Source organism: Cryptomeria japonica, chromosome 5, assembly GCF_030272615.1.
Source record: "Cryptomeria japonica chromosome 5, Sugi_1.0, whole genome shotgun sequence".
NCBI classification, from domain to species: Eukaryota; Viridiplantae; Streptophyta; class Pinopsida; order Cupressales; family Cupressaceae; genus Cryptomeria; species Cryptomeria japonica.
The window spans coordinates 543,207,625-543,227,662 of NC_081409.1; the positions used below are offsets into that span (position 1 = coordinate 543,207,625).

Below are 20,038 nucleotides of genomic sequence, written 5' to 3' on the forward strand. Positions count from 1 at the left end.
ATTGACACGCTCATATTGACCAATTGCGTAGGTGATGTAATTCTTTTCTCTTTGGGTAATGTCATAATAATGCAGTTGAGGGTAGCATTCGTACACCTTCACCTGATTCGGCCCATTCCCGATCTCACCTTTCTTGATTAACCTCGTCAGCGGCTGGTGTCGGGCAAACATGTAGACCAAGTAGGAAGTCATGGTAAAGTACTTTTCTTCAAGCTCAATCAGCCGTGTATGGATATTGTCGCTGATGATCTGAGCCTAGTCGAACTTAGACTTCCTAGCGAAGACCTGCTCAGTAAAGTAGAACATCCATTCCTCAAAAAGATTAGATTGAGGAAGTCCCATGACCCGGCTGAGTAAGGTAACCATATCACCATACTTGTTATGAAAATTACTTCTGGGGGTCTTTTTACTGATTCTAATGCTTGGGGGTCTTCTTTCTTTGTACCATTCTTCGTTTATCAATGTTTTGCATTTAGCAGGATTCATGTCATAAGCCACCTGGGCCTCATCAATAGTTGTAGCAATAGGATTATCTGGAAATGGGATATCAAATGCCTCCCCAAGGGCTTCAGGTGTGAAATCAGCTAGCACCATCCCCTCTAGCACCACTAATCTGGTTTCTGGTTGATAATGTCTAACAACCTCAACTACTAATTCATAATTCTGCACGGCCGGAGGGAAACTGACTGCCTGAGCAATACCACTCTCCATCATCCGTCTGGGCCTGCCATAGGCGTTTGGAGAGTACACCTTGTTCCTGAAATCTTGGATATCTATGTGGCCCAAATACATGTGACCTATGTTCTCCCATACACTCTAGACCTTCGACTCCCTAACTCCACCCCTTTGGTATTGGTACTTCATTCTCTCGACCTTGCGGGGAATGTCAGATTTGGAAACCCGAGACGTTCCAGTTGTGCCAAGTGTCTTTGAGGATTCACTGCCGATCTAGGCATCTATCTTGCACAACTGGACACGGATTACGAGACGAGATAAGGCAACAAAACAGGCTAGCCAAAACAGAGGACGACGTTAGCGCTTAAAATCAATGATCAATGAGAAAATCGAAATTTGAAAAAAGCATGACATTTCAATAAATAGACCTTGATCATCTGGAAACTAAATGCTATTTGAAGCTGAAAAGCAGGTTGGTTTCGGTTAAATTTCGCTGCTTGGAGCGGGTTTCAAAAATGCTACTTCCGATCGATTACAGCAGAAAGAGCAAATGTTCTAGCTTGCGACTCAGGGTTCGAATGTATTGACGATGGCTAATCTTTCGAAAATGCACTTGGAAAAGAGTTTTGTTTAAGTTCAGATTTAAATTTCCAAAATTTCTCTTAGTCTGAAATTCCATTCCAACGGTTAATTTCCCTAGTTGGTTGTTATTGCATGCTATGCTTAATGCTTTCTAAAATCATAACCTACAAAACCTCACTTCTCATCCACTCTCTATCCCCTGTTTAAACATCATGACCAATTTTGCACAAATTAATGACTTAAAGGAGAGAATCGAACTTACCTGGCGGATTGGCCAACATAGAATGATCTTCGGCCAAATGCCGATGTTTACAATTTTGAAACTTTGGGCACCCTGGCGAATAAATGTTTAACGCTGCAACTATGGAGATTTCGGCCAAAACCGACCCTCTGCAAATTGCATAGCAAAAATGCCCCCCTCTTTGTGCGATTTCTTGAAACTTCGGAGACTTAGGTGATTTTGCAAAGTTCTTTATAGGTCAAACGTCTTTCCTTTCTTCTTACGATTTTACATTTCGGCACAAAGGAGGTGAATGCAAAATTTAACGCCTTCCTCACGACTTCGGACTTGGGAGGGTCTTTTGAAAAGTTCAACGCCTTCCTCACTCTCCCTAACTCCACGTTTTGGTCTGGGGGAAGGCTCTTGCAAGATTTTTAAAATGCCCTATCACGCGATTTTTGGGCTGAGGAAGACTCCGCAATTTTAGAAGTTAAAACGCCTTCTCCACACTCTCCAACTTTGCGTTTTCGACATATGGAAGGCTCTGCAAATTGTTTAAGTTATATAAATGTCCCATCAAGCGACTTCACGATTTCGGGTTGAAAGGCCATTTTGAAAAGTTTTAAAGTTAAACGTTTTACCTTCATTTTCGAAATTCGGCCTAAAGAGGCCTTTTGCAAACTTTATGAAGATTATATTTCACTTACTCTCCATTTTCGGGTTGAAAGGCCCTTTTGAAAAGTTTTAAAGTTAAACGTTTTACCATCATTTTCGAAATTCGACCTAAAGAGGCCTTTTGCAAACTTTATAAAAATAAATGCCTTACTTCTCATTTTGCGATTTTCGGCCTAAGAGAGGTTTTTGTAAAGTTTTTAAGTTTAATCGCCTCCTTCATGCGATTTTCGGGATAAAAGAGACTTTTGCAAAGTTTTATAAAAATAAACGCCTTGTCATTTTGCGATTTCCGGCCTAAGGTTTTTGTAAAGTTTTAAAGTTTAAACGCCTCCTTCATGCGATTTTCGAGATAAAAGAGACTTTCGCAAAGTTTTATAAAAATAAACGCCTTGTCATTTTGCGATTTTCGGCCTAAGAGAGGTTTTTGTAAGTTTTAAAGTTTAAACACCTCCTTCATGCGATTCATGGTTCAACCTTCTCATCACGGACGAGATCATGCCTGACATTTGATATGAACTCCTCCGGACTTAAGGAAGCGGGCGGGCTCACTCTCTTGCAGGATCATTTCCTCATACTACTACCTGTTGCATCTCCATGGCGAATAAAAATTCAAAATCCCACACCGGGGGCGAGACGAAAACCAAAAAAGAAAGGGGGGGACCCTGTCGGCGACAGGGAGTGTGTGCAAAGCACAACACGTATGTTTTGATGATTCAGGCATTTTGACCAAATGTTACTTGCTGGTTATTTTGATGAAATGGCATCTCACATACATGTATGGGTCGTGGAAGATCACATCAAAAACATCAAGAGGAACCTACCAAAGCTTTATTAATGAAATGCTCATTTATCCCAAACTAAAATCTTCATTTTTTGTTGACTTCTATTATTCCATGCTTCACCCAGCCCAAATAATAAAGATTAGGATGATTACATGTAACCAAACCCAAGCTTGTCTAACATCTCTTTGGAAATCAAATTGCTTATTAGTAAGAGTCTAAAAGAACTTCAAGTTTTGTCTTTGTAACTTGAATCTTGATATGGAAGAGTTTGCCAAGTTAACAAATTATCATGATTCTCATTTGTTAAAAGGGTAGTAAAGTCAATTTTTTAGCACCACCAAGCAAGACATCAAATTGGCATGTGAGACCCCCATTAAACAAGTGTTTCACAAGGGGCTTGTTTTTACTATTCGCCTTATATAATGCTCATTTGGCTGAACAACCCTGGCTCCTTCTGGATTTGAACATACAACCTCAAATATGGAGCACACCCACCTTCACCATTAAGGTACTCAAGCATACCTTTCTTTGAACAGAAATACGAATAGCTTTCTCATCTATAGTGTAACTGCTATTGATTTCTTTTCTTTCAAGGGAAGTTGGAGCCTTGTTTTGGTTCTTGTAAGATGCAATTTCCAACATGTTTTGACTGTATGACCATCAACATTACAATGCCAGCAATTTTTCTTAATTCTTTCTTTGCAAAGGTAGGAGTAGCATTACGTTTAGCTTTCCATTGATGTTTCCCATTTGGCTTGGAGCCACCTTGCTATTCTTGTCCATCTGTAGATAATGGGTTTTGGAACATGCTTGATTTATATCCTTATGCTTGGCTAATAACATGGGCTTCCTTGAGTATGTATGAAGCTGTTTAGTCTACTTCATCAGGTTGTCATAATTATGCACGTCTTTGCTCATTTGAACAGCTTCCTTGTGAGATTCATTTGTGTAATCCTGCCCACTTTGGTCATGTTGTCACCTGAAATATTACCAATTAATAAAGCTTTCCTCTTAATAGCAAATTTGATAGAATTGATGCTTAATCAACTTCATCCTATTTTGATATTGATGGTAATTTTCTAACAGCCAATAAATGAGCATAATGTTCAAACCCAGTTAATGTATGATTAGCCAATTCAAATCTTACAAAAGAAATATGCCATTCTTTGTTAATTTGATAGAAACTGAATTATACCTCAAGTTGGGCAAACTGCAGTTATAAGTAACTCAATGCCTTCTGTAATTGTGCTGGCTAATTCAACTTTGTTTGTTGCAGCGCCCAGACTCCAGACCACATAAAAACTTGAATCTTTTTTCCTTCCAGGTGTTTTATGAGCCTTCCAGTTGCTGCCTTCCACAGATTACTTTTTGCAAACCAGAAATCTTTGTAGAGAATTGGAGTCCGACTAATAGTATTTCACACAGAATAGTATTCTTTAGACATATTTTTTCTCTTGTTTAGAAGGGTTTATGTTCTATCTCAATCTACTGTTGGCCTGTTTACTCTTTTTTACTTCTTTGGAATTTTGTGATTGAAACTAAAGTTAATTGGCAATGTAGAACCATAATGAATTCTGTCCAAAATTCCAGTTTGTACACTTGTTCAAGTCCCATGACATCGTGCATATTGCCTTAGGGATACCTTTTGTAGTTGACAATCTCAGTTATATATCAAGCTAGAGATTCAAATTGTCAATTTTGGTATATATGGGTCTTGCTTTTAGGAAAGATAGATTCTTCCTGTTTTTGATCATTGAAGATACGTTGTGTCAAGATTTGTAATCATGGTTCGCTACAGGATGGGATAATTATTGTATGTATTCTTTGGCACAAGTAGCAAAATTCATACGCACCTGTGCTTTTCTTTGACATGTTTACCATTTACCAGCTTTTATTTGTAGTGACTTAGTTTAGTGTCAGTGTCTTTGGACTAGCCAAAAGTGCTTTACTGTAAGAAATGTTGTTTTGAGTCCCATGCAACATTTTCTGTTGGAAATTATGATATAAATATATGTTTCTCAGGAAGATACAGCTGATACTTGCATTTTGTGTTTCAAGCCAGAAACCCATTTAGTCAAAAAAACTATTGCAGGTTTTATTTTTAACTATTTTTGATATCACATTGAGGATTTTTGCTAATAAATCTTGTACTGCAAAATTGGCAGAAGCTAGTCCAGATGTTGTAAGGGACCTTGGATTTGAAAAGGTAGAGGAACAATTCCTAAATGAATACAAGTCAACTGCCATTTTGTACAGGCATAAGAAAACTGGTGCGGAAGTGATGTCTGTATCAAATGATGATGAGAACAAAGTTTTTGGGATTGTGATTCGAACTCCACCGTAAGTTTTTTCTCTTGCTTTCTGTAATGTCCCTTCTTAGATTATTGGTCCTTAAGAGACACTTACTCCAAATTCTTAAACTTACCAAAGATTATAATATCCAATTATTAGCATGAATGGTATAATTGATAGTATGAATCAATTAATGTTACTTTCTTTTTCTATTATAATCAACGTAAATGAATGCTAAGTGGATTATGTATTTTAAATTTTCCCTTTCATCCATTTTGATAAGGAATAAATATTGGATAACAAGACACAGCTGTAACTGATATGATCTTATGAAATATGCTAGTTTATATTACTCCAATCTACAATGTGCTTTTCCTGATATATCAATGGTCTGATGTAATAGAATGTAAGTCGATATTGCTTGTAGTAATATCAATTGTTGTTACCAATTGAGATCCTTTATATCGTGCAATGTCTGGTATATAATATCACTTACAGGATATAGCTGCCATGTCAAATATGGGTGTATAACCTTGCAACCATGATCTAATACTGCTCTTCTCGATTTCCACCTTGTTTTCTATGCAAACTTTATTGCCGCTGGGTCAATTTGCTTAACTTCAGCGATCCATAGGATAAGAAAATAAGATAATTAACTCCCCCTTTTTCTTCCATCTCAATGATCTGTTTTTATATCTACTTCTCTGGTTTGGACCATCGTGATTCTTTCCTAGAGTTGTATCTTTTGATATAAACAAATTATATTAATCTCTTAATGAATCATACCTCTTGTTATTGTAATCGCTCCTCTTTGTTATCGTAATAATTATATCCGTTGTCCATACTCCTGCATTTATTTTTATTATCGATTAGTTGTTATATAGCATCAGTATCATTCCATTCTCCCCTTGCTCACATTGATCACTTTCCTTTATACATTGATATTTGTCTCATCCAATTATCGCCCCACTCTACATGTCGCACCTTCACCTTCATGGTCAATACTTATCATAATAAAAAGATCCTTTTAATGATTACCATAGCTCGTATCCTTTCATTATTCGTCCATCTTTGTTTGATTGCTCAGCATTGAAGAAACTTGATATCGGTGTTGGGAATGTCATCTTTATTTCAAGTCATTAGTCTATATCATGATGGCTAATATTAAATTCCACAATCGATGAATGTAATTTTCAAATAGAATTCCAATCTAACATTCAATAGGTCCGTAATTAACTCATAGATGTTGGCTCGTAATAGAATACGATTCATCTTCTTGGATGAGCAATAATTATGATAATTCTTATCCTTCCTTTCTTATTCTGATTTCATATCTCTCCTCATAGAGCGCGAAAGAATGCCTGCCCACAACCAGACTATCTGATAATGATTATAACGATCTTTCAATATTAACTCGTTTCTCCAAACTTATTGATAGTGAGGCGGACTTGAGAATGCCTCCATATCATACTACGTTAATCTAGACTGAATCGGTTCTCATAATACTGATGATAATCTTTCGGAGTTTATACAAGTGATGCTGGTTTTTTAATTACTATCAAATGTAGTAAACATTATACTTCCGGATATCAAGGTGCCATGATTATTGCCGCCCAATATATCTCTTTGAATCCATCATCCTTCAACAGACTTAATCTGATGATTACTTGATTTTATGGCAACATAAACGTATCTCAGATTCTTATGAATCAACCTTGTTCAGGTTGATACACCTTTAGTGAGAATGTCTTACGAAATGCAAGACACCATCATACATGGAAGATTTGGATATCGAAAAATCACCAAAATGAAACCTTGATTGTTCATTTTCCATTCTTCAGGTATTTTCTCCAATGTCGTCCTCCTCCTTCCACCCACTTGCTAATCATTTTTTGCAATTTTGTCTCTTTTAGAGACTTCACAAAATTGCAGAATACTAGTGATGTAATGTCTAACTTTGGGGACATTACACTTTCCTTTTTTCTCTGTATAATGTGCAGTGAATAATTAATTTATAACTTGGCATTAGTTCTTTGCAGTGAAACATAAATGATTGCATTTGTACCTGCATTGTTTTTTATTTATGCTGTTTCATTGCCAAATAATATGGATATGAAGGGAAGTACATTATCTCTATATTTGATTATAAAGAAAATCTGAAATAAACAAACAAACAATAAACGGTATTGGTTGTGCTTGAAATGGGGTCAATATTAGTGGTGGCTGTAAGTTTTATATTCTTTATTTATGCTGTTCCATTCAACAGTTTACTACAGATTTCTGTTGTCATGTCCACTGGTGTGGTTTACTGTGCTGTTTCTTCTCGTTATTTTAGATTTCAGCCATCACAAATTTCAATAGGATATTTGCTACCTAAGTTCCTAATATGATAATTCATTCAAAATTTAAGAGCTTAGTCCTTCTCTAGATACCCCAGAAGAATTTTATAATGTTTATCAAAACTCTCCTACAACTGTTAAGAATTTGTTATGTGAATTTTATTTGCATAATTATGCTATGACTTCTAACAACGAGTGCAATCCCTTATTATACATTGGTGACATTCAAATAAAAGCATTAATGTCATGGATACAAAATGAAATCAGTATGGGGACTCAGGCTAAAACATATAGAAATTTGGAATTGGATTGTCCATTACCACTTAGGGCTGAAGCCAAAAATCCGCGGCTTCTTTATTATGACTGGCAAAAATTGTTAACAAGACCTGATGTCAGGAGCCAAGTGTTACTGATAAGAGAGGAAACATTCCACGAATATGAACACTTGATTAAAAATGAAAATGCAGCTGCAATTGAATGTTTGGTTCAGCGCTGGAATAATCTCCCAGAAGACCTAAAACAGGGTGAACCCCATTCACTGCCTAATTTTCATGCAGCTACACAAAGAGCTCCTAAGTACATCCATTTGGGTAGGGCAAATATCAATAACTGGCTACCTTTAATATTTCACCCACCTATCCTTATGTGGTCATTAATGGGATGCAGGGTTACAGACAAACCATATGAGGAGGCCACAGAAGAAGCCAGATGGGCTAGACTGGAAAAGATGAAGGGGTTTTATTGGAACTTGGCTATAGGAGGAACAAGATAGGGGACTATTGGCAACTTACGAGTCAGTGCTCGAATCAGAAATTTTCCTCTTGCTGGAGGATCAACAAGACACTAAGTTGGGGGGCATGATGAGCTGAGATATTAGCTCTTTTTTTCCTAGAACTCATAAGTTTTTGCCATGTTTTAATTTGTATAATGGGTTAGTATTTGAGTTATATGATGTATTAGAGTTTGACTATATGCATTCTAGATGTTAACTAAACCCATTAAATCCTGTTTTGTTTTGACTAGTTATTCCTGTTGCCATGCGGTTTATCATAGGTGATATCATGTGTGAAATGTTTATAAGTGTTATGATTAATTAAAATAGATATATATGTGTGCTTGTATGTTCTATCTTTTTAATTGCAGGAATAAATGAGATGCTGCAGAGGCGGTTATTGTGTTACGTCATAAAGACAGTTAGAGATATTCAAGGGGCAGTTAAATATTCAAAACAACAAAGAGAATAATGGGCGTAAGAAGCGGCAAAGGAATAGCAGGGCACGCCAAGACTCATTTATGTTTGTCTTCAGCAAACAACCATCTTGTAATACCGCCATGCTATATTCTTGGTTGCGGTTTAGCAGAGGTCCACATTTTCAGTGGATTAACTCCATCTGTTTTCTGTCATAAATGTTTTCTGCTTCATTTCATCGGCATGACCTAGATTGTAGGAAGTTGTTATAGTTTTCTTTTAAATAAGAGCCCGGGCCTCTTCTCAGAGGTTAGAGAGAAGAGGATTAGAATTAAAAGCATTTTCTTTCATTCTATGTGTTGTATCGACCTTTGAAAAACAATGAATAAAATGATGCTATTTTGAGTATATAGAGTTATCTTTGAAGTATGGATATACTCATCTAAGGGGGCCCACTTGGTGAGTATTCCTGTGCATTCGTTAGGTTCAGTTTCCCTTTTTGCTGCAGTAGACGTTCTAGCGATTGACTGTTCTTGCAGCCATTGGAAACAGATCCTATGACTGTTCCTGCAGCCAAAGCAAACAAAGCAATTCTTGTTTGTCAGCTTTGGACTTAGTTAACAGTTCTTTAATTAGAATTTTTCTGTTAATGCTGAGCTTTGCTGTAGCCATTCAGTTGTTATAATTCTTGCTTGCTTATTTCAAATAGGTTTAGTTGCTGCAGTCTTGTAGAATAGCTATCGCAGGAACTTAGTGCATATATAGTGCAAACTCATTTCAAGTAATACGTCCTTGGGTTGACAAATAAATGAACTTCACTTATGGAGATAATAACTTCACAAAGTGAATTTCCAAACTTCGGGTTGAGACTTCAGCTATAGTTATTGTTCCTATTGGTGAATCAAACATGTAGCATCAATATTAAAAGTAATATTGCTATATTTAGCTTATAATGGTCATTTAAGTTGTTTAGTTAGTTTTTGGTAACTTTCTATTTTGTAAGTCAGTCGGTATTTAGAATCTTTGTATTTTATCTTTAGTTCTGAATCGTTACCATTATGGACAAATTTTCTATAATTGCTTATATAAGGAGCTTTCCTCTCCTTTGTATATAATAGTCAATTATCTTTTCATGGTATTAGAGCATAGATTTTTTTTTTTGGCAATTTTTTTAATAAAAAATTTGTGATCCATTTACTTAGAAATTTCAAGTTTTTTTAATCGTTTTTTTAAACAAAAATCTTGTTTTTTTGCAAATTTTCTTAATTAAAATTGTTGATTTTTTTCTTGATAATTTCATGAGAAATTCCTAGAGGATTTTTATTAATGACTTAAAAAATCAAATTGTGGGATTTTTCAAGGGTATCTTCTTTTGTGGAAAATCGCAGGCGAGGATTTCATTATGCAACTTGTGGCCTCTTTCCTTATGATAATTTTGTGTGTTCATTTCATGTACATCACACATTGAGGGTTTGAAGGAAATCGCGTTGTTTTTCTGACGCTGTGTGGTTTTTCTTTAAAATCGTGGAAGTTTATTTTCTGAGTTTTTGCCTATGATGGGGCATTTTTTCCCATGCAACGATAATGTGTTCTTCTATGTGTTTTCATCGGTTTTCTATGCACAAAATCATGGCTGCTAGCATGAGGAATTCCTATTTGGTTTTTCAATAACTTTTTTGATAAAATCATAGGTTGTTTTCTTCTACACTATGGGGAGTTTTCCTTCTGCACCTGGCAGCATGTAGGGTTTTTCAAAAACTCGCGACCTTGTTTCTGGATTTGTTTTTGATGATTTTCTCAAACAAAAATCATGGGGTTCTTCAATTGTGCGGCAAGGGTTTTCAGTTGCAAGTTTTTTGATGATTTTTAAAAAATCATGGGTTATCTTCCTCATCTAGGGTTTGATGATTTTTCCACAAAATCGTGCTGCTGTTTTACAACAACTCGTTGACAATTTTTGGACAAAATCGTGGCTTTTCTTCTTCGGCAAATCTTTTTTATGATTTTTGGATAAAATTGTGGTTTCTTGTTCATTTTTGCAATTTTTTTGATTTTTAATTAAACTTGGTTTGCTTCAGCAAGTGTTTTTGCACGATCTTTAAAAACAAATCATGGGTTTCAATTTTATGTCAATTTTTTATTAACAAAAATCGATTTTTTTTGGAATTGCATTTTATCTTGTTTTCTGTGTCTCTAGATTGCTGGAGGGATGGTTTTGTTACCCAACACCATGTTGGAAGGCACTCAAAGGTTCGAGGGCAAGAATTGCTACACTTGGAAATAGAGGATGCTCACCATTTTTGAGTACTGGTGCCTAGATCAGATTGTTCTAGGTAATTTTGGTCATCCCACAGTGGCAGGAAAAGACCAGGACAAGTTTGATGTGCGTAATCGTGAAGCTGTTATGTTGCTCAAGCTATCAGTCACTAATGAGATGCTTCCAAAAGTGTCGTTTGGCAAGACTACTGCCCAAATTTGGAGTCACTTGTAGGATTTGCACAAGACATCAGATAAAGGTAGATCTTTCTTCTTTAAAAATATGTTGTTCTAGAGTATGATGGATGACAAGATGTCTTTGTAGGATCATTTAATGAAGTTCAAAGACATTTGTGATCAACTGGAGGTCATTGGTTGCAAGATGGCAGAAGAGGATATGGTAGTTATCATGCTGAAAAGCTTACCATGATCCTATGAATACTTCATTGAAACTCTCAACATTAAATCCACTAATGTTGACTCAAAGTTGATGTGCTGTGCAACAAGCTCTTGCAGCAGGACAGGTGGAAGAATCAGTTTGGTAGCAATAGCGAGACAACTAGTGTGGAATAGGCGTTTACTGGCCAAAGACAAAGGCAAAGGCGAGTCTTCTCAACAGAAAGGACAAGGCAAACTTGAGGAGAGTTCTAAGAAGAATATCACATGTCATTATTGTGGTAAACTTGGTCATATGAAGAAGTTCTTATAGAAAGTGGTTCGCTGATAAAAAATCCGACAAGGGAGGGTCTCAATAACAAGCTCATGTCGCAGAGCATTCAGAGGAGGAGTCAGCCTTCTATGCATTCATGGCCAAAACAGATCATGACAACTCTTCTGCATGGTAGTTAGTAGAATGACCATTAAGGGAGGTTATTAAAGTAATATTGTAATATTTATTTTGTAATGGTCATTTAAGTCGTTTTGTTAGTTTTTAGTAACTTTCTATTTTGTAAGTTAGTATTTAGAATCTTTCTATTCTATCTTTAGTTCTCAATTGTTTTCGTTATGGGAAGATCTTTTGTAATTGCTTATATAAGGAGCATTCCTCTCCTTTCTATATAACAATCAATTATCATTTCAATCAGTACGACACATATTCCAATGTCTCATTCCTTCTCAAAGATAGAAATTGAAATATTAATTAGATTCTTTCCTCAAAATAGCCTCCACTTTTTTTAAATACTAACTTGTATTTCATTAATGAGTTGTCATATAATTTATCATGAAGAAGCTATTAGGTGTCCAAAACTTTATAACACCTCTTTCCAAAAACATATGCCTCCTATAAACTAATATTTTATATGTTGCAACTTGTTTCTATTTCTCCAAACCATTGCCTCTTTATTAAAATATTTTTTTATTCTTATTCAGAAAAAAAGGATAGGTTCCACATAAAATAATTAATTAACAATGGACATTACAAGAACCAAATTTTATTTATAAGTATTACAAAAGGTTCTTATATATGGTTAATTGAAATTTGAATTATCAAATACCCCTAAGATTATGTAACAATTAGAAAAAGGGGATGCTTGAATATAAGATAAAGATATGAAATTTAAGGTCCTACATAACAAAATCTACATGTTCACCTTATCAAGTACAACCTTTAAGGATGGATGTCCACAAGGGTAAATTAAATTATTAGACTCATTTTTGAAATATATGGTCTCCTCTTTAGTCATCATGGAAGAGCATCATGAAATTTCTAATAGGGGAAAGGGTCCTGTCTGGGCATGAAGCACTATATTAAGTATTAATGGTCGGTGACTTGAACTGGAGTCTTCCTGGAAAGAGCAGACCAATTAATTGGTTCAGCTAGGAATTACAGCTGTTCCTCTAGTTAACATGTACAATATAGTAACAATGCTTTTTTTCTCTTGCAACTAGCCCAACTTCACAAGTTTCAGTTTGGGTATTGATTTCTTAAAATTTTGATACTCTCTTTGGAATCTTCCATTCTTATTTTATAGTGTGCGATTGCACTGTTTAGACTTCTAATTTAGTGTTTGCAATGAGTTTTTTTGCTCATTCTTCTTGTGAGTACTCCTAGGGTATCTTTTGTGGAGAGCATAGTAAATTATTGAGGACACTTTTATAAGTGATAATAAAAAATTTATTTTAAAGTTTTTAACAAGAACTTATTTTTTTCAAGTGTTTATTGATCAATTCTATCATTTTTTATCTAAGTTACAAAATCGCTTCTAAATAAGGCTGATTTTGAGTATGAAGCATTCTGGAATTAGAGTCGGTGCAAAATCAATGCAGAAATTATCAGGGTTTTTTTTTTCCCTAAGTTTTGCTAGACTACTTGAGCTTTGGAAAACCCTAAACAAATAATTCTTTACTCCTAAAAATAAAACCCCCTAAATGTATCGGTTTGGATTATGAGTAAGAACCTTGCTTTTTGAGACAAAAGCTATAATAGAAATTGGACAAGCGACACTAAATAAGCATAATAGTCACTTTGATTGAAGGAGTGGGAGGAGCAATCCATGGATTTTGATGCAAATAAGAATATTAGGCACCTTGATAGGGGAAGGAGTGAACCAATATAGTTAATAATTAATATCATAAAATAGTTTTGAATTTCAAAGTATTATACACTATATTGGTATATATTAATGATTATACAATAAAATTATAAATAAAAAAAATATAAAATTTATAAATTAAACTATATATTAATGATTATATAATAAAATTATAAATTAAAAATAATTTAAAATTTATAACGTATATATTTATTTTATACTTTTTGAAGGGGTAAATTTTTTTGAGTCAATGCTATGAACCAGGGAGGTCACAAATGAGGGAATTGTTATCACAAAAGCTCGCACCCTTGCTAAGCTATCAACTCAACAACCTTGTGAAACATGGAAACAACCCCGAAGTGTGGGACCTTGCGCAAGGGGGTTGAATCTCTGGAGAAGGTCGGCTTCCTTCTCAATCCAGGTGCAGGTGTTGAACCAACTTAACACTTCAAAACTAACTCCTAGGCCTATCCTAACAAATTGCAGAGGTAAACGAAAGAGAGAAATGTTTAAAACAAAAGGAGGTGATGCACCAAGAAGAGATTGTTTCTCTCCCTACCCGAAATGACACAAAGAATCAACTGAAACACCCAGAAGATGCACAAACTTTAGTTGTATGAGTGACCCCAATGCATGTATGGAGGTTAGAATTCGCTGAATGTCAAGAGGGGAGAAGGTTTCCCCCCACAAGTCACACTCAGAAATAAATTTAACACAACATATATGAGAGAAGAATCACAAAACACACACCTATGATGAAGGTAAGGAAACATACACAGCATACATAAGTTGAAGGAAGGCAAGAATGGTGATTTCAATTAATTATAAGGCAAATAATTATAGAATAGCTCAAGCCAGCAAGGAGAGAACCCTTTACAATGAGGCCTAACAACCTTTATATAGAAAAATGGTTACAAGAGTGATCATGACCCCTGTATGTCAGTCTGGGAGTGCAGGGAAGTGCATGCACTTGACTTCTGTATATGCAAGCAACCTAGCCATACCCTGAAAAGGCAACCCTGAGAAGGGTGGATTGACTGACCTTCCAAAGTCAGAGTATGCAGACATGACATAAGTCACCACAACAAGCATGGTCTCGTACCTCTTCTGATGGAAATCCTACCAAAAACATTAAATGCACCCCTGTGGCTCCACAAAAGAAGGTGCATAAGTCACCAAAGCTGTTAGAGCATTTAAAGCTTTGAGTGTTGATCACGCCATCCGGAAGTGTTGCCAACTAGAAAGAAGTCTGAGGACTTTGGAAACTCGGGTTCCCAAAGTGAGGAAGACAAGGAAAGAATCTCAGAACCTCAGGGGTCCGGGAAGGAGAAAGGAGAGCAGCAAGGAACTTTGGAACCTCGGGGTTCCGGAGAACTGAAAAAAGGGGTAAGGAAGGAACTTCGGAACCTCGGGGTTCCGGGAAAGAAGAAGGGAAGCAAAAGAAGAGAACTTTAGAACCTCGGGGTTCTGGAGAAAGGAAGGAAGAAAGGCTAGGAGGGAACTGAAAAGGAGGCAAGGAAAAGGCCGGACTTAGCAAAGTAACCTCAGAATCTCGGGGTTCTAGGAAAGGGAAGAAGAAGAGAAAGGAACTTCGGAACCTCGGGGTTCCGGAGTTTTGAGGAACTGAGAGGAGGGGAAAGAAAGGGAGGAACTTCGAAAACTCAGGTTTCTGGAGTTCCGGGAAAAGAAAGGAGAGGCAGCAAAGGGAAGAAACTTCAGAACCTCGGGGTTCGGAGTTTCGGGAAAGAAGAAAACGAAGAGGGAACTTCGGAACCTCGGGGTTCCGGAGAAGGAAAACGAGAGAAGGCAAAGAGAAGGAACTTCGGTTCCGGAATTCTGGGGAAGGAAGAAAAGGCATAAGGGAGGAACTTCCTCCGGGCAAGGCAACACCTCACACTTCATGATTCTTCTACTTTATCCTTGGTCAGCAAAGGGCAGCACTGGTCGATGGATCGTATCTCTGATCGGTTCTTACTGTTGGTGTTGGAAATAAGCCACACCCGGAGCGACGATAGACTGGTCCAAGAGGGGCTAGTAGCTTAGTGGTAGAGCACTCCAGCAGCGTATGGAAGGTCCTAGGTTCGAGTCCTAGTTGGTCCATGTCTCAACATGGTATTAGAGCCATGTCCAGTCTAGGAGCCGCAAGCACATGAGAGGTGTGGCTTAAGGGGGGTGTTGGTGTTGAAAATAAGCCACACCTGGACCGATGATTGACTGGTCCAAGAGGGGCCAGTAGCTCAATGGTAAAGCACTCCAACAGCGTATGGAAGGTCCTAGGTTCGAGTCCTAGCTGGTCCACGTCTCAACATGGTATCAGAGCCAGGTCCAGGCTAGAAGCCCCAAGCCCATGAGAGGTGTGGCTTAAGAGGGGTGTTGGTGTTGGAAATAAGCCACACCTGGACCGACGATGGATTGGTCCAAGAGGGGCCAGTAGCTCAGTGGTAGAGCACTCCAGCAACGTATGGAAGATCCTAGGTTCGAGTCCTAGCTGGTCCATGTCTCAACACTTACTGATGGACCAAGGGTGTCATAAAATGACAACAGGAACCTGTTGATGTGTATTTTGTACACGACCAAACACAAAATAAAATACCTAAAGGGTACCTTATCCTCTCTTGAATAAAGTCTCCGAATGCTGAAGATGTCGTGAAAAGGATCAATCGGGATGACTTCAAGGTTCTTTGTATGTAGGATCTCTACGTGTGGATAAGCTCTCTGTGGTATGATGTGATTTTGCTGGAATCACAAGGGGACTTACACTTGATGACCTAAACGTCTGATTTGTTGGAATCACAAGATTTTACTGGCTTAGATTTGAAAAAAAAGGAAAAAGGACAAGGTCGAGGAAAGGATCTAATTCTGACACTAAGAATGTAGGAGCAATGAATGATCTTTGATGAAATTCTAACTAAGTCTTGTTTTGACATCCCAGGACCATCTCCACAAGGTTAGTGCGATCTTCGGAGGAAAGCTTTATGATGTTCAGATCATCACTACAGGCATAGACACCATCAGGCTGATGCATATCAATGAAGAAGCGACAATTGAAGTTAAGCTTAAGCTGAATGATTCCAGTTGACTACACAAGGCAAGTCTGCAATCAACAAACTGCTAGTAGTATGGATATACGAATTTCACCATCAATCAAACACATTTCTTCCACTCATCTAATAACATGAAATCAAATCTGAGAAGTATAGAGACCATGCAAATTGTTGAATCGACCCATAGATTTCACCATTTCTTCAATGAAGTTTTACAAGTCTTTTACAACATCTTGGCAACAATCTTTGCCTTCTCTCTCTATTCTATTCTAATTGCTATACTATTAACTGACTATTCACTAACTATTTACCCACTATTTTTCCACTATTCACTAACTACTTTCTATTAGCCTTTACAAATGAAGAGCCGGGGCTTATATAGTGCCCTTAATACAATTCAATGGCTAAGATCAATTTGAGATCAATGGCCAAGATTTTACAATGAAACCCTAATTATGGTTTGTTACAACAAACTCAATTCTGACCAATGAAATAATTGTATTAATTGGACACATGTCTTCTCTGGAATATTCGACCAATGGATAGCTGGGGTAGGTACATCGAAGTTTGTGCCACCTTTAATGAGTCAGGTACATTGAATCTAGACATGCTGAGGTGGACCAACCCGACTGGAAGAGTGATGACTAGGATGCCACCTTGTCTGATACTTGCAACTTGGTAGATATCCAATTCGATGATGCTGAGAAGCAAGCTTTAATTAATTCATCTGAAACTATCTGCTTCTTCAACGAACCCTTGCTCTGACTTCTTTTGTCTTTGATGTGCAGGATGATGATGTACCTCGCCTTGGAATGCTGGATTGGAAGAGGTTATTCCTGATGATGCTTGACCAAAGAAGGCTGTCCTTGTCGATGCTAGACGGGAGGAGGTCGCCCTTGTCCTTGCCCGATCTTCTTCGTTGAGACTCTGCTAAGTAATAGATCCTCCGGCTTTGGGTGGTTATTTGAAACCTACACAAAAACTTAAAATTAGTCTTTGAGCATCAAACCTTAAAGCATGAAATTTAAGACCTTTCAAGGGTATAACTTAAGATATTAATTTGAAAAAGACATGATAAATCAAGAATTATACATTTTCAAATTAATTATGAATGGAAATTGGATTTTCAAGACTTAGACTTTACAAAATTGCTATGAAATCACAATAAGTCTTGAATAAGAACTTCAAAAAAAAAAATGATTCTTCATACCTCCTCCTTGAATGCCTAACTATGAACCTTGAAAAAATGGAAGAAAGAAGCTCAAAATTTGCTGGAAAAAGATTGAATTTCTGGCCTTCTTTTGGATGAAATATGCCTCAATTAGCCTTTTCGCCTTCCACTAGCCTCCAACCACTCAACAATTTCTGGAAATTAGCCTCCAATCTTAGCAAGAAATTCGCTCCAATCTGCCAGAATTTGCTCCTCCAATCTGCTCTTGAAATTCGCATGAGAGGAATAATGAATGAATGATTTGAAAATGCTACAACACTCCTCTCTTATATAGGGCGCTCACCCTAATCAACCATGAGGCCGACCTAGCAAATAAACAAAAATAAAATAAAATCCCTTTTTAGAAGGAGGCCGACTTGCTTGTAAAAGCAAAGAAATGAATTTTGAGCGCTCACCTTGATTTTTTAAGTTTTAAAATTAATTCCAAGGCTTCAAAGGTGGGTTTTTTTAAATTTGTTTTAAGGCTTGGAAATTAGTTAATTAAATTATAAAGGCCTTAATTCATGCGAACTTGATTTAGCTTCCCAAATGTCTTGAATTTGGCAAATTTAGTGAAAATTGTGGGCTAGCTTAGGAATATTAAGGTTTGATCAAGACTTAATGAAACTTGTTTCCTCCTTAAGCATCAAAATATCAAAGTGATGGTTTGAACCCCTTGTCTAGACTTGCTCACTTGATAAAATTGAAATTTTCTCAACCAATATTTGCAAATTTCCATGTCCTTGTATTCTCAATCTTGCAATTTGCCTTAGACTCAATCAAACAAGGTTGAATGATAGATTTTTTTGATATTTTCGCCCTGGACACTTTGGAAGGGTCAGGAGCAATTTTTCCAATTAGGTCTTGAATATCTCATTTCTTTCATTCCAAAATCTCCCAGAAGGCGAGCTTATGCTTGTTTTGACCTAATCAAGTCTTGCATTTCAATTTTTTATGAGAAAATTAGGTGAAAATGTGAATTTCGCCCCGGGCCCTCTGGAAGGGTCAGGAGCGATTTTCTTGCTTGAGCTTACTTCTTCATCATCTTGTCTTGAATCCGCCCCTCAAGGCTAGGAAAAGGTCTTCTTCTTTCACTCCATCCAAGCTTGGTTCGTTCCTGCAAGGCAAAATAGGGGATTTTGAGATTTTCGCCCTGGACCCTTTGGAAGGGTCAGGAGCGATTTTTAGGTTTTAGGCCTATTTTCCAATCCTTTCATCTTCAAATCACTTCCATGGCATAAAACATCTTGCCTTACTCCCCTTCAAGTCATGAAAACCAAAATCTCATCTTGAAATGCAAGGAAAATAGGAAGATTTGGAAATTTCGCCCTGGACCCTCTGGAAGGGTCAGGAGCGATTTTCAAGTTTTGAGCATGTTCCTCCATCCTTTCAACTTCAATTCACCTTCAAGGCTTAAAAAACACTTCTCCTTTCACGTTCAACCCAAGTTTCACTTGATTTTGCAAGGGAAAATAGGTGTTTGAAAAATTTTCGCCCTGGACCCTTTGGAAGGGTCAGGAGCAATTTTTATTTTTGGGCTCAATTCCTTCAATCTTGATAATCATTGGCAATTTGGAGTCATTCCTAAGGCCCTCTTTAATCATGATCCACACTAGATTTGGCATGAAACTAAGGGAAAAGATAGATTTTGCTCAATTTCGCCCTGGACCCTCTGGAAGGGTCAGGAGCGATTTACCCTTTTTAGACCAAAATCATCATTCTTTCAAACCCAATCTTTATTGCAAGGTAAATTCTCATCTTTCTTCGCCCTAGGAACAAGGTTTCAAGCTCAAACAAGGTGCAAATGAAGTTGATGATGAATTTCGCTCTGGACCCTTTGGAAGGGTCAGGAGCGAAATTCTTCTTCCAGGCTAGAATCCATCGTTTTTTCAAGGTTTTCAAACACTTCCAAAGTCCAAACATGTCCGCTTTTCCCTTCAAAATGCCTTGCAAATCAAAATTTGGTCAAATAAGGCAAGAAATGAGTCCTAGGTTGATTTTCGCTCTGGACCCTTTGGAAGGGTTAGGAGTGAAAATCACTTTTTAAGCAAAATCTTGATCTTTGAAATCATCCAACTCCCTCTTAAGGCAAGAACATTCAAAAACACCTCCACACGTGCCTTGGAAACTAGGAACTTGGTCTTGATAAGTGATAAATTGAGGTGTATAAGGATTTTCGCTTTGGACCCTTTGGAAGGGTCAGGAGGGAAATTCCTAATCTTGGCCAAAATCCTGACTTC

The 20,038-nt window shown here is 37.1% G+C and overlaps 1 protein-coding gene across 1 annotated transcript in view; it reads left to right on the forward strand.

Moving 5' to 3' along the window:
- Positions 1-20,038, forward strand: part of LOC131034568 (presequence protease 1, chloroplastic/mitochondrial) — a 153,674-nt gene that overhangs the window by 39,283 nt on the left and 94,353 nt on the right. Inside the window, exon 2 of the mRNA XM_057966102.2 lies at positions 5,100-5,274. Coding sequence (XP_057822085.1) covers positions 5,100-5,274 — 175 coding nt within the window. The remainder of the gene's footprint in view (positions 1-5,099; positions 5,275-20,038) is intronic.